The following is a 13961-nucleotide window of genomic DNA, read 5'->3' as shown; positions in this document are numbered from 1 at the left end:
GGATTACCTCGTATGAACATAGCAGGCTTGATTATTTATTTAATGGACATCTGCTGGGAGTGTGAGCTGTGTTTGCTATAAGGGCTATTATAAATACTGTATATACATATATATATATATATATATATATATATATATATATATATTTATATATATATATATATATATATATATATATATATTTATATATATATATATATATATATATATATATATTTTTTTTTTTGTTTGATTACGGAGCCACAAGATAAATTATACTCGATTTTTAAAAAAGTTTATTGATAAATGTAGGTGTGTGTGTGTGTGTGTGTGTGTGTGTGTGTGTGTGTGTGTGTGTGTGTGTGTGTGTGTGTGTGTGTGTGTGTGTGTGTGTGTGTGTGTGTGTGTGTGTTGTATCCACTGTCGTCAATCTATAATTGTATTAACAGGAACAGGAAAGCAATTTACACTCTCATTCATGGATATCTATCATATATCTTATATTCTGTGAGTCTGATTTTCATTCAGGGACAGAACAATTGTGGTTAACCATTTTGAAATTTCCACTCTTTCATATAAATGCTGAAAATTCTGTTTAAAAGACTATTTGAATTACCGATTTCACGCCGGCAAGAGCAGGATAAAAGTATCCGGCGAGCAGACCTGAATCACTGAAAATGCACACATAGCGCTTGCGCAAAAGGTACGTCATTAGCTTTCATACATCATTTTGAAAGTTGCCGATTCCAAATAATTAGCTCATGCACCTTGAGATGGCATTTCATCCACCAAGGGTCCCACCAACCTGCCTCTCACAGTGCTCATCTGCCCTAAGCCATTGACACTTCCTGATGTTGGCCAGGTTATTTGCCACCACCTGGCACTCGGCATTGGTAGCTGCTATGGCGGTACTGCCCACCATAACGGAAGCAAGTTTAGTAGTAGTGGTAGTTGTAGTAGTAGTAGTAGTAAGTAGTAGTACAGCAGAGAGGCAATCCTTTAGTTTGCATGCACTGGAATTAGACAATGACGAACAACACAGTCCATGATGGCTCAACGACAAAATCGATCTTTATTAACAACATCAAAAGAAGGTCAACTTTGCTGTCATCAAATCTGCTATTGACAGCAGAAGAGTTGAGATTCACATAATCTCCAATCATAATTAGGAAAGCAACTACCATAGCACCACTCACATATGCACGCTCAAGCATGGGGGAAGGGGGTTACATTGACAAACCGTGTATGCGCCAATAATTCTCGAATTATAAGGGTGCAGAAACAATGGTTCAGCTCTCTCCTAAACTTTGAACAGCACCGTTATTTTTTGTTCTTCATCTTCTTTAGTTGTAAAGGGTATTTTTTAAGTGGTGGTTTAAAAAGACATTAAACATTGATTAGTGTGATGTTTTCTTGCATTCATTAGTGACGAAAAGTTTCCACTTTTACATCATTGCTGTGAATACAAAAGTATTGAGTGCTCCATATTCACCGCAAATAAACATGTCTGGGGTTACTCTCTGGGAAGGAAAAACCTCATAAATTTGCAATCGTGACATCGACAGATTGTGCTGTTCATAACCAAGGAAAAGGTGATCTCGTGGTAATTCAACATCTTTCTATGAATTATTTGAGCACTAACATGAAGGACATCTTAGGCATCACTTGAACTATCGAGTAACAATGACTGGACAGGCCACTTGTTACGATGTCACAGTTTTGTGGATTCATCCTGGGAATGAATGGCATGCATTGCTCAACCATTGTTCCAGATCAAATTGAACCAACAATGCTGCATATAACCACAATGAAGATAACTTTATTTTCAAGATGACAATGAATGCATACACTTTGCTGAAATTGCATGTGAATGGTTTGAGGAGCATGGCCCAAATTAAGCATCTTCAATGGTCATTGCACCAATTTGCCATCTCGATCTTACCTCGACACAAATGGTGTGAAATAGCGATGAGCAAACACATGATCATCCAACAGAAAATCCTTTGGTACTTTTTGGAGCCTCTGTTTTATATTATTAGGCTGTGAAACATTCATTCATTCATTCATTTGATACAGCACTTGGTTGCCAGAATTGCATACGTTCTGGGAGCGTAGCTGTGCTCCTGATGGCATCTGAAGGCGAGGGTAGGAATTTGCAATTTGGCCAGGGTACCGGCAAGCAATGGCTCATGAAAGACACCGTGGGATCGTTGATGTGCATCAGCAAATGCTGGCAGATGTGATCTTGGCTTAATGTCTCATCCGATGAATGGCATATTAATTGATGCAATGCTCTGCCTGTGAAATACCAGGACGACAGGTTATAGTTGGTTTGGGAATCAAACCCAGACTAGACAGCTCAAAGACTGGTATGCTACCTCTGAGCTATCCTGTCAGCCCGAGTCAGTGGTGAGGCCAAACATGACCCAAATTGGGAATACAATGATTGGCGAGTACTGCTGATTGCGAACCTAATCGAGATGTAGTCAGCATAGTGAAAGCAAGCATTTTTATTGCATAATGTAATGTAACTTTTTCTTCAAACTCCTAACTTGTTTATCTTCATTTCCAAAATGCTCTTTGAAATATGAAGGCTGAAACATAAAAAAAAATGGACATTTGAAAACTGGCCCTTGAGAAAATGTTTCGTTCAAAAAGGACTTTGCACACCAACAGTTTATTTGGGAGGACCATTCTTACGTAATAGTCAATAGTTGGGCCAATACGTTTAAAGCAGGAATTAAAGGGTGGAAGAGTGGGTGCCACATTCAATGGCATCATGTGACCCAAATGTTTTCAACTTTTCCATGAACCTCTGACTTTGTATTTAAATAAATGTTGACAGGAGAAAAAAGATTACTGCAAATGATTAAGTCCTTGTTACATTGTGTTGTGACATTTATCTAACACTGGATATATAATCAAATAAAAGACCAAATACACTACCGATCCTGCAATGGAGTCATCAGAAGGAACCCGAAGAAGTAAAGAGCAAAGATGGAGTCATCATGAAGAACCTGGATAGGATTCGTGTTTCAGCGGCTGCTCCACAACCCTGAAACCCATCTAGGAACAGCCAAGTGAGCCATACAGAAATTTTCTTTTTGTAAGAATTCACTTCTTCTGAGACAGCTTGGTAAAGAAAGATAGAAATGAAAAGTAAAAGAGAGCAAGATCAACAAAAACAAAAGAAAAAAGCAAAAATTTGAATGAATAAAGAGAAATGTGAAAAATTGGAAAGAAATGCGAAAGGAGCGAAATACAAAGACGTCGGAAAGAACCCGAACAGATGGATTTCAGCAGTTACTTCCCAGGCTCAAAGGCCGCAACAGGCGCAAGCTACCAGAGGTCCGTCAGCAGGGAAGCGCAGCCCACACAGCATCAGGATTTGGTACAAACGTCATCAAATGAAAGACTAAATACTGCATTGGAGTCATCAGAAGGAACCCAAATAAGCAAAGAGCAAAGATGGCCGTTTGGAGGAACCTGGATAGGATTTAGGTTTAATCCTGAGCTAACGCATCAACAGGAAAAGTTTGTGTGTGCAAGCATTGATGAATCGCTTACCCTGTGAAACACCAGGATGACATTTTATAGCTGGGTCGAGATTCAAACCCAGGCTAGACATCTCTGAGATGAGTGTTCACACCTCTAGGCTATCTTGCCAGCTAACTGATGCATATTATTCCCTTTTATTGGAAAGACTGAAGAACAGTTCTTCACAAAAATACCATGAAAATTTCATGTTGAACAATTTTGACTCTCTTGTTGCACCTGTAAAAACAACATAAATGGAGTTTATGTTCTCTTTATTTCCCATAATCACATTTGGCTTCATACAATTATTTCATACCCAAACACAAAAAGAGAAGTATTCATCCACATATCTTTCAGTGTGATCATACCATGAATCTATCAATGCTGTCAAATAACCTGGACAGCATTTTGAGAACTAGGACAACAGCTTCTACTATGTGGACTTAAAGATATTGGATAAACTTTGCAGGAAGTGGGGTGGCCTCAAGAGGGATAATAGCAAGATTATTAATTTTAACCCTCGATTTAATAAATTTCATGTTCAAGCTGAAAACTTTGTTGCCAAGAATGAAAGTGTACTAATGGCGTAAAAAAAAGGCTAGTCTGTGCATTCTGCTCCTTTGTGTTGCTAAATTACTCTTGACCTTGCCTTATATTGCCAGGATAAGCGAGGAAACGACGTCCTAAAATTCTTAAAAGATGGCCACCGTCTTCCCGCACCGCCAGCTTCTCCTTCAGTCCTCTGTGACCTCATGGCCAGATGCTGGCTGGCATGGTAGTGTTCTTATTCCTCTTTTATTATTTGTTCCTTATTTCATTCTCTCATCATATTGTTTTGTCTTGCATTGTTTAACTACCTTATTTCTGCTGTTTCACCATTGACTCTTTACCCTTATTACCTCCGCCACCAAAAGTGAATGGAGGTTATGTTTTTACCTCTGTTTGTTTCTGTTTGGCTGAATGTCAATCGCCTACAAGTCACAATTTTAAGCCGATCTTCACAAAACTTCACATGGTAGCATTGGTCACAAGCAAGATGCTTATTGATTTTGAGGTTAAAAGGTCAAAAGGTCAACATAGGCCAAAGGTCAACAACTTTGTTAGATTTCTAAAATCATTAATTTTCATCCGATTGACTTGAAATTTAAAAAAGGATTTGCATATCAGGTCACTGAATTCAACCACCCATTATTTTTAAGGTCAAGATAGACCAAAAGGTCAACAATTTCAGTCGTATTTCTAAAAGCCCCAATTTTCATCCGATTGAGTTGAAATTTGAAGAGGATTTGTATATCAGGTCACTGAGTTCAACCACCAATTATATGTGAGGTCAAAATAGGTCAAAAGGTCAACAAAGGCCGAATTTCTAAAGTTCTCAATTTTCATCCAATTGACTTGAAATTTGAAGACGATTTGCATATCAAGTCATTAAATTCAACCACCAACTATTTTTGATGTCAAATTTGTTTTAAGGATTTCACAAGTATCATGCTCTACACGATGTCTTTATTGTTTGTCTGTCTATCTGCAGGATACCTCAAAAAGTTATGGACAGATTCGGAACAAATTTGGTGGACAGGTTGGGGGTGTGACCAGGACATTTTTATAATAATTCTTTACCATTGTGCGATAGTGCCAAAAATGATCTGTAGCACGATATTTCAAAATGTTATGGACGGATTCAGACAAAACTCAGTGGACAGGTTGGGTGTTTGACAAGGCCGAATTGGTTCGATTTTGATGAAGATCCAAATCAAGATTCAGATGCGAGAATTTTTATCTTGCCAAAACGAAGTTTTTGCAAGATATGTTCGTCAGCTTGTATGTTTTTTTATTTATTTTTGTTTGTTTGTCTGTAATCACGTATAAAAAATTCTGCAGAGCACAGTTATCATTGGAAATTTTTGTAACTTCGCATATCAGAGGCCTATAGAGGTCTCTTTCAGCGCATAAAATTTTGAAGGTCAAGGTCAAAGGTCAAGGTCACTTTGGCGCAAATCAGGGGAGTCGACGAAACCCTTATTTTTTGAGTAATTTTGATCGGATCGTCTTCAAACTTCATGGGAATATAGTTCATGGTCTGGCGCTCAGATGATTAATTTTTGGTGGCGATTGGCCTTGACCTTCATGGTTAATGCCTAAAGTCAAACATATTTGACCCCAAGGTCAAATTTTCAAGTTTTAGGAACCATATTGTGTAGTACCTCAAATTGAACACCTCGATGAGTGCTTTCTGGATATGTCAAGCTTGAGACATTATGACATCATTTGGTGACGTTATGAGGAAAACGCATATTTTTCATGGTTACTCTGTAGAACAATTCTCATCGGAATCTCTCGTGGGCAGATGTTCCTCAAGGAGTCGCTCCTGGTGGATAGCAGCTCTGTTCACCTCAGTGTGACCTTAAAGAAGTCACATGTGGTCACCTTTTGGCAAGATACGGGTCTCGTTTTGCCGACTTCAGAAGGATGACAGGCAGAGTCAACCCCACCTGGTATTAATTCAAAAGCTGAGCAGAATTTGAACTCAGGATCCCAGATCCCAAGCCCACCACCCTAACCATTAAGCTAACACCAGGCATAAAACCGATACATAGCATGATATTTCAAAAAGTTGTGGATGGATTATGACAAAACTTGGTGGATGAGTTGGCTGTGTGACAAGAACAAGCTTATTCGATTCGAGTTCAGGTTCGGATTCAGATCTGGCCTATCAGTAGGATACAAAATGTAAACTGTGCAGCCTTGCAGAGGTGTGCCCTATACCAAGTGTCGTTCTCATTAATATTGTTTTTCTTTTATATGTCTTCATTTGTCAATACATAATTTACTTTCATTCCTCCTTGATTTGTTCTTTTATCCCCTTGTTTTAATTATTTCATGTTTCTTTTGGCCCAACAATGTATGGTATGCATGGATAAAGACGTAGATGCTGTGCAATGAATATGATTGATGCACAGTATATTAATTTGATTTTTCTCTCTCTCTCTCTATCTCTATCTCTATCTCTATCTCTATCTCTATCTCTATCTCTATCTCTATCTCTATCTCTATCTCTATCTCTATCTCTATCTCTATCTCTATCTCTCTCTGTCTCTCTCCCCCAACTTTGCAGTCCTTCTGACAGACCCTCATTCAAAAACATCAAGGATGAATTTATGAGTTACCTGAATAAATAACTTTGACTGTTTTATGTATGTTATGAATGTCGCATCATGTGAAATTTCCAGGTGCTCTCATGATCATGACAATGTAGCGAGTTATTCAGCAGGTCGAATACAAGAGTCCATCAGGACGTACTAATGTTCATGAGATTGCATTACATGGTGATTTGACTGTGGGATGAAAAGGCAGGAATACATGCAGAGGGAACAGGAAACGGTCAGAGGTAAAACTTGTAAGTTAATGAGATGTTAATTCAAATATGTCGGTTGTAATTTTTAATATATTCAAGGGTTGCATAATGTACTTCATAACTGTTCGTCTGCAGAGGGATAATTTATCATTCATTCATGAGATAATTTCATTTATTCACTTTCGGTTATTTAATTATTTATTTTAATTCCACATTATAGTGCTATCTAATTTCTTTTGCAATAATTACTCTGTTTCTGTCATGTTCAGCATGCAGTTACATAGGCCTTTAGGGCCCATTAATGTCTGATTGGATCCAACTTCAAATTGCTTGTTGATGCCAAAAATACATCATACATTTCAGATGATATATTAAGCAGGATGTCTGCTTGCACTCTTGAACAAAAAACAATGATTGTGGTATTTTTTCAAAGAATCGACCTTTGGGTCCAAACTTTTCATCAAAGCAACCGATATGCTGCCGAGATTCTTCGATACATTAAGGTAATGTTTGGCCGACTACCCCATGAATACTCAGTTCATGAACCCCTGCTGGGACCACTATAGTCCTACTGGTATTACACATACTTCAAAACTTCAGCAATGCATGTGTACTTCTGGATGGGAAACTGACAAGCTGTTCTTCGAGCTGATTTTGGGAACATATCATGGAATATTTATGAAAACACCTGGTGATGTGAAAATGCCAAACATGTCAAGCAATAATGTTAATAATTCCATGGTACTTCCTCAGGTCTCGAAACATGTTACAGATTTCAAGAAAATTATTTTGCTAAGTATTTTTTTTTTGGACATTTTCTGAACATTTCTATAAACTGGGTGCTTGCTGGGAAAATGTTAGCCCTAAGAGAATGGCTATACCTTATTATCATCATTTAAACATTTGTTTAAGGCCACTACAAGTTTCAGTCATCCAAATTCAACACCCCTCTTCCACTACAACTAAAACTCTCAAACACATTAATTGTGAGTGAATAAATTCAGATAATTTTATATGTCTTTATGCAAAGTGCTTAATCACTGTAAAGGGAGAAAACGTATTCCCACACTTCAATACATAACAAAACCCTGAAAGACAAAAACTGCATTGACCTCAGACTTTTGATGAGCACAGTCGCCGCATCCCATTCCATTAAATCTTTATGGATCAAGTGATCTCGAGCTAATTCATAATCCTGCCCAGAAGATTAGGCTTTTCCCATACATGTATGCCTAACCTTGCAATGTCCAATGATGTTGAATCCATGCATCATATGGTTAGGTGATGATGCTGGAAAATGACAAACAATCCTTGGATGACACCGGAAAATAGTATTGTTTGGTAATTCAAAAATTATTTTGTCTGAAGTAATGTACCCAATCACAAGCTCATGTTGCCATTTTTGTGTGGGTGTGGTTTGTGCCTGCTTTTGAACACTTTGCCAACACATGATATGATTTCACACAGGGTCTGTCCTGTGTCCTTGTTGTTTCATCCTGTGTTGTTAATTTTGCCTCGTATCCATAATTGTGTTTTGTATCTAATCTGTCATGTCAAATTTGTGCTTGTGTCTGTCTCGGCCTCAGTCTTCAGGTCAGACATGTAATCGCTCCTTTTATCCTCTCTTCTACGAGTAAATACCTACTCCCAGAAATTTCTGATTGTGCCCCCACCTCATCCACTACCACCCCCCCCCACACCCTTTATTAAAAAAGTCTGCTTGCACACTCTCTCCCATTATAAAATTCTAGTTACATCCCACCCCTTTATAATCCTGGTTGTGCCCTCCCTCATTTCTTTATAAAAGTTTTGGTTGTACCACCTCCCCCCTTGTAAAAATTCTGGTTCTGCCCCACTCCAAATTTATAATAATCAACATCATAGTACAAACGACTGGAATGTGTCATCCCTCTCCCACACTGAGGGGATAAGAGGCTAATACCTCCACCACTGAAGGTGAAGGAGGTTATGTTTTCACCCCTTTCTGTCTGTTTATTTGTTTGTGTACAGGATATCTCAAAAAGTTGTGGACAGGTTGAGTGTGTGATAAGGACGAACTGATTCGATTTTGGTGAAATCTGAATCCGGATCTGGAGACAAAAATTATTTAATTATTAAAGTGATTCTTCACCATTGAGAGATTGCGCCAAAAACGATATATATCATGATATTTCAAAAATGTATTGGGCCTGATATGTTCTCATGGATCAAGCATTGTGGGGCAGAGGAACGTGCTCTACTGAGTGCCCTTCTAGTTTTAATTGTGCCCATTACCCCAAACACTTGTGCAAAATTTGGGAAAGATTAGCCAAACCATTTTCTATTCTATAATATACATACATACATACATACATACATACATACATACATACATACATACATACATACAATTGGCATATTTTAGTATAAATATACATCTCCCTCTTCTTCTCAAAAAAATAAACAAATAAACAATCTAATTTACATGGAAAAATTACGATTTCATTCTGCCTATTATTAGCCCCCATTAGACTGAGTCCGAAACAGGGGCTTATGGATTTGGTCTTGATTTTCGTGTCAGTGTATGTATGTATGTCAGTGTACCGTGCGTGCGTGCGTGTGTGCATGCGTCCACAACCGTATCCTGTACGTGTATGGACCAATTTTATTCTTACATGGCACAAAGACAACACATGATGGTATTCATATGCACATCATTTTGTTTCGAGATGCGATCAAAGATGGCCGACTGGCGGCCATTAAAAAAAAATTTAGTTGCAGTTTTTTAGTTGCAAAAAAACCCCTGGTATCAAACACGTCCTCAACCATCTCTCAGATATGCATTTACCGATCTTGTTCCAACTTGGCACAATGATGTATAATGAATGATGGCTGACATATGCACGTCGTTTTTTTGGACATCAGATCCAAGATGGCCGACTGGTGACAATTTTAGTCGTAAAAAAACCCGATGTTGAACACGTCCTCAACAATTTCTCAGACCATGCGTCTACCGATATTGTTCAAACTTGGCACACAGATAAGGAATGATGGCTTACATAAGCGCGTCATTTTTTTTTTCGTAGATCCGATGCATGATAGCCGACTAGCGGCCATTTTAGTTGTAAAATAGTCCCAATGTTGAACACATCCTCAACCATTTCTCAAACATGCATTTACAGATGTTGTTGAAGCTTGGCTCACAGATAAAGAATGATTGCTTACATATGCATGTCATTTTCTTCTATATCAGATCCAAGATGGCTGACTGGTGGCCATTTTGTTACGTAAATGTGTTCCCAACCATTTCTCAGACATGCATGGTGCAACTTTGTTCAAACTCGGCACAAGGACAGTACATAATGGCATACACCTGCACCTCACTTTATTTTGCAATCTGATCAAAGGTGGCCAACTGGTAGACTGGTGGCCATTTTAATTGTAGAAAAAACCCAGGATCGAACACATTCTCAAACATTTCATGGGCATGCATTTACTGATCTTGTTCAAACTTAGCACACAGATAAGTAATGATGGCTTACATAAGGATATCCTTTATTTTCGAGATCAGATCCAAGATGGCCGACTGGCTGCCATTTTCTTACCTAAACGTGTCCCCAACCATTTCTCAGACATGCATGGTCCAATTTTGTACAATCTTGGCAAAAACACAGTACATGATGACATACACATGCACCTCACTTTATTTTGTGATCTGATCAAAGATGGCCGACTGGTAGACTGGTGGCAATTTTAGTTGTGTATAAATATGGGCTAGCCATTACCTCTGCACTGCAAAATTATTAAAACAACAAGAGCTATGACATTTTATCTCTTTTTTTTACTTGTTACTTCTTAATTATCATTCTCCTCAATACACCTTGAAATAGTTGATTGAATTCTTTCATCAAAAGCTTCAAAATGACATTCTAAACAAATGACTCATCTCCTTTTTCTCTTCTTTCCATAAATCTCACAACCGATCTCTTCTTCTTTTTCACACTAATTGTGTTCCAATTCTGGCGAGCTTGCAAGTCTGTACTCCATGTTCCACCGCCAAGATCTTAGAGCTAGACTTTCATTTGTGCTTTTGAGAACCCTTGTTTTCACCTGAGTTATGCCGTCTGTCTTCATTTGACAAAATTTGGTCAGTATCGCAGATGTCAGCTAACAACCGTTAACTCTTCCTAGAATGTACCCCATATGTGTCACGCGATTCCCACCACACATATTGTTGCTCCCACCACGCATATCACTGCCCCAACCTCATTTATCGCAGCCCCAACATCGTGTGTCACAGCCCCCACCATGCCTCCCACTGCCCCAACCACATGTCCTGCAACCCCATCGCGTGTTATGCTGCATGTTCCATCGTGCACCCCACCATTACCATCTCGCGCATCCCACCACTCCCATCGCACATCCTTCCTCTCGCACCATGCTCCTCACCACCTTCAACGTGCTTCCTGCCACCCCTATTGTGCTTCCCACTGTCTCCACAGTGCTTCCTGCTGCCTCTGCAGTACTTACAGCTATCCAGACCATGCTTCCTGCTGCCCCCACTGTGTTTTTCACCATTGCCATGCACCCTAACCATATGTCTCACCACCCCCACCACATGTCCCTCCAAATATTGTGTAACCAACCCACCTCACTCTGTCCCAATGATACCCCCTCATATTCTCTGTCTATTGGACTTGTATACTTTTCATCCAAAAAGGTAGAGAAAGTTCTGTCCAGTCTTGACCCTGTTTTGGCGACAGCCGCAGATGACATCAGTGCCCATGTTCTCAAATCATGCCCTTTCATTTTTCCTTCGCCTTTGTCTGCCATGCTCAGTCTATCCTTCTCCTTTGGCCATCTCCCATCAGCTTAGAAGTCAGCAAATATCACTCCCTTCTAAAAGAAGGGAGCTGAAACAGATCCTCTATCAACTACAGACCAGTGAGCTTACCTCCAATTACAAGCAAAGTCATGGAATCCATCATTGCTTTTTATATCAATTCTTGCCTCTTTTGAAACAGCCTGATCTCTGGCCATCAGTTTGGATTCTGTCTCAATCACTCAACTCAGGAACATGCTGTTGCTCCTCTTTCAGCAATGCTTGGAGGCCCCAAATCTCAATCAAGAGGCTATGACCATATCATTGGTCTTATATTTGGCATTCAACAGTCTGGTATCCTGCCTTGCTTGCCAAGCTCTCTGCCATTGGAATAGATGGAAGGCCACCTTCATACCTGGATTTCTGACTTCCTCCACTCCTACAATTAATATGTTGCTATCAATGGAACCCTCTCTTCCCCTCGTGCAGTGAAGGCTGGAGTTCCCCAAGGCAGTGTGTTTGACTCAATCTTCTTCTATATATATATATATATATATATATATATATATATATATATATATATATATATATATATATATATATATATATATATATATATATATATATATATATTACCCATCCAATATGTTATGGAAAACCCCCTCTTCCTTTTTGCAGATGACTCCATATCATTTCATGCACTACCACATCCCACTGCTCAGCAGAATGTCCTCTCTCTCTCTCTCTCTCTCTCTCTCTCTCTCTCTCTCTCTCTCTCTCTCTCTCTCTCTCTCTCTCTCTCTCTCTCTCTCTCTCTCTCTCTCCGTCTCCGTCTCCGTCTCCGTCTCCGTGTCTCCGTGTCTCCGTGTCTCCGTGTCTCTCTCTCTCTCTCTCTCTCTCTCTCTCTCTCTCTCTCTCTCTCTCTCTCTCTCTCTCTCTCTCTCTCTCTCTCTCTCTCTCTCTCTCTCTCTCTCTCTCTCTCTCCGTCTCCGTCTCCGTCTCCGTCTCCGTGTCTCTGTCCTCTGCCTCTCTCTCTCTCTCTCTCTCTCTCTCTCTCTCTCTCTCTCTCTCTCTCTCTCTCTCTCTGTCTCTCTCATGAGCCTCACTCTTGTGCATGAAAAATAAAAATTATGGGACACTATAATGGAGCTGTTGCATTTTTTTGATTTTGATGTACCATACACTTTGCAGAGTGTTGTTGCTACCAAAGCAGTTTCTTTGCAAGGGTTATTCTGGGTGGTTTGTCATTTCCTTACAAACTCTGTTTGTCTGTGCTCGATCTTTTTTTAAAACTGAGCGTCAAGCATGGAAACAATACATACCATTTTTAAAGTCTTTGGTATGACTCGTTGGGGTTTGAACCACCGACCTCCCAGACTCAGAGTGGATGCTCCGAGTGCTTCAACCATTTGAGTGGATGCTCCAACCATTATGCCACTGAGTCTGGTGCTATAGCATCAGTCTCTCATTAAGGGCATTGCAACGATTTATTGGTGATGTACATGATCAATAATCTCACCAGAGGCACAGAAGTCAAAACATGCACACACCAAGCTTGGCAAAAACACTGATTTATTCGACAGAACCCTAACACCGACCCCTTTAAACACCATTACTGCAACCAATTGGCTGCATAACTGAAATATGATATGTAAGGTCTCTGCCCGAAGGACAGGTATACACTCCAAAATAATGTATTGTTTCAGAATTGTCTTGCATCAAGGCTCAAAAATGTGTATGCCATTGTGCTTTTTCAATGCCGTAATTATAGGTTGAGTCGAGTAATAAATCTGACATTTTCGTAATGCTCTACCATTGTGAATGCATCTTTGTACACTTTGTGATGCAGACCATTTGGCCTTGGCACGAGTTGCAAGTCGCTGGAAATGGATTAACATTATAGTGTGATGTTACTTCACTGGCAAGCATCATCACTCTCCCCTCCTCCAACCTCCATTTTCGCCTCCCCTCGAACCCAACCCAACCCTTTTGCTTGTATGTTACTGCTTCTCTCTCTCTCTCTCTCTCTCTCTCTCTCTCTCTCTCTCTCTCTCTCTCTCTCTCTCTCTCTCTCTCTCTCTCTCTCTCTCTCTCTCTCTCTCTCTCGCCCTCTCTCGCCTCTCTCTCGCCCTCTCTCTCTCTCTCTCTCTCTCGCGCCCTCTCGCCCTCTCTCTCGCGCCCTCTCTCTCTCTCTCGCGCCCTCTCTCTCTCTCTCTCGCGCCCTCTCTCTCTCTCTCTCTCTCTCTCTCTCTCTCTCTCTCTCTCTCTCTCTCTCTCTCCCTCTCTCTC

General features: G+C 39.9%; 2 protein-coding genes across 3 annotated transcripts in view; both read left to right on the top strand.

Annotated features, from left to right (window-relative positions):
* Positions 1 to 12200, top strand: part of LOC147016901 (tyrosine-protein kinase ZAP-70-like) — a 116858-nt gene extending 104658 nt beyond the window's left edge. The window contains exons 12-13 of one of the 2 annotated variants that reach the window (XM_085846101.1): positions 4179 to 4291; positions 6632 to 12200. In XM_085846101.1, the coding sequence (XP_085702227.1) occupies positions 4179 to 4291; positions 6632 to 6695 (177 nt within the window). In that variant the 3' untranslated portion in view covers positions 6696 to 12200. The other variant, XM_085846102.1, reaches the window with a different exon arrangement.
* Positions 1 to 13961, top strand: part of LOC147016900 (uncharacterized) — a 394344-nt gene that overhangs the window by 329841 nt on the left and 50542 nt on the right. The window lies entirely within an intron of this gene.

This window comes from Eptatretus burgeri, chromosome 11 (genome assembly GCF_056783735.1).
Source record: "Eptatretus burgeri isolate ZD-2024b chromosome 11, Ebu_testis_v1, whole genome shotgun sequence".
Classification (NCBI taxonomy): domain Eukaryota; kingdom Metazoa; phylum Chordata; class Myxini; order Myxiniformes; family Myxinidae; genus Eptatretus; species Eptatretus burgeri.
Note: the sequence above shows the minus strand (reverse complement) of the source record. Positions and strands in the feature narration are given on the sequence as shown.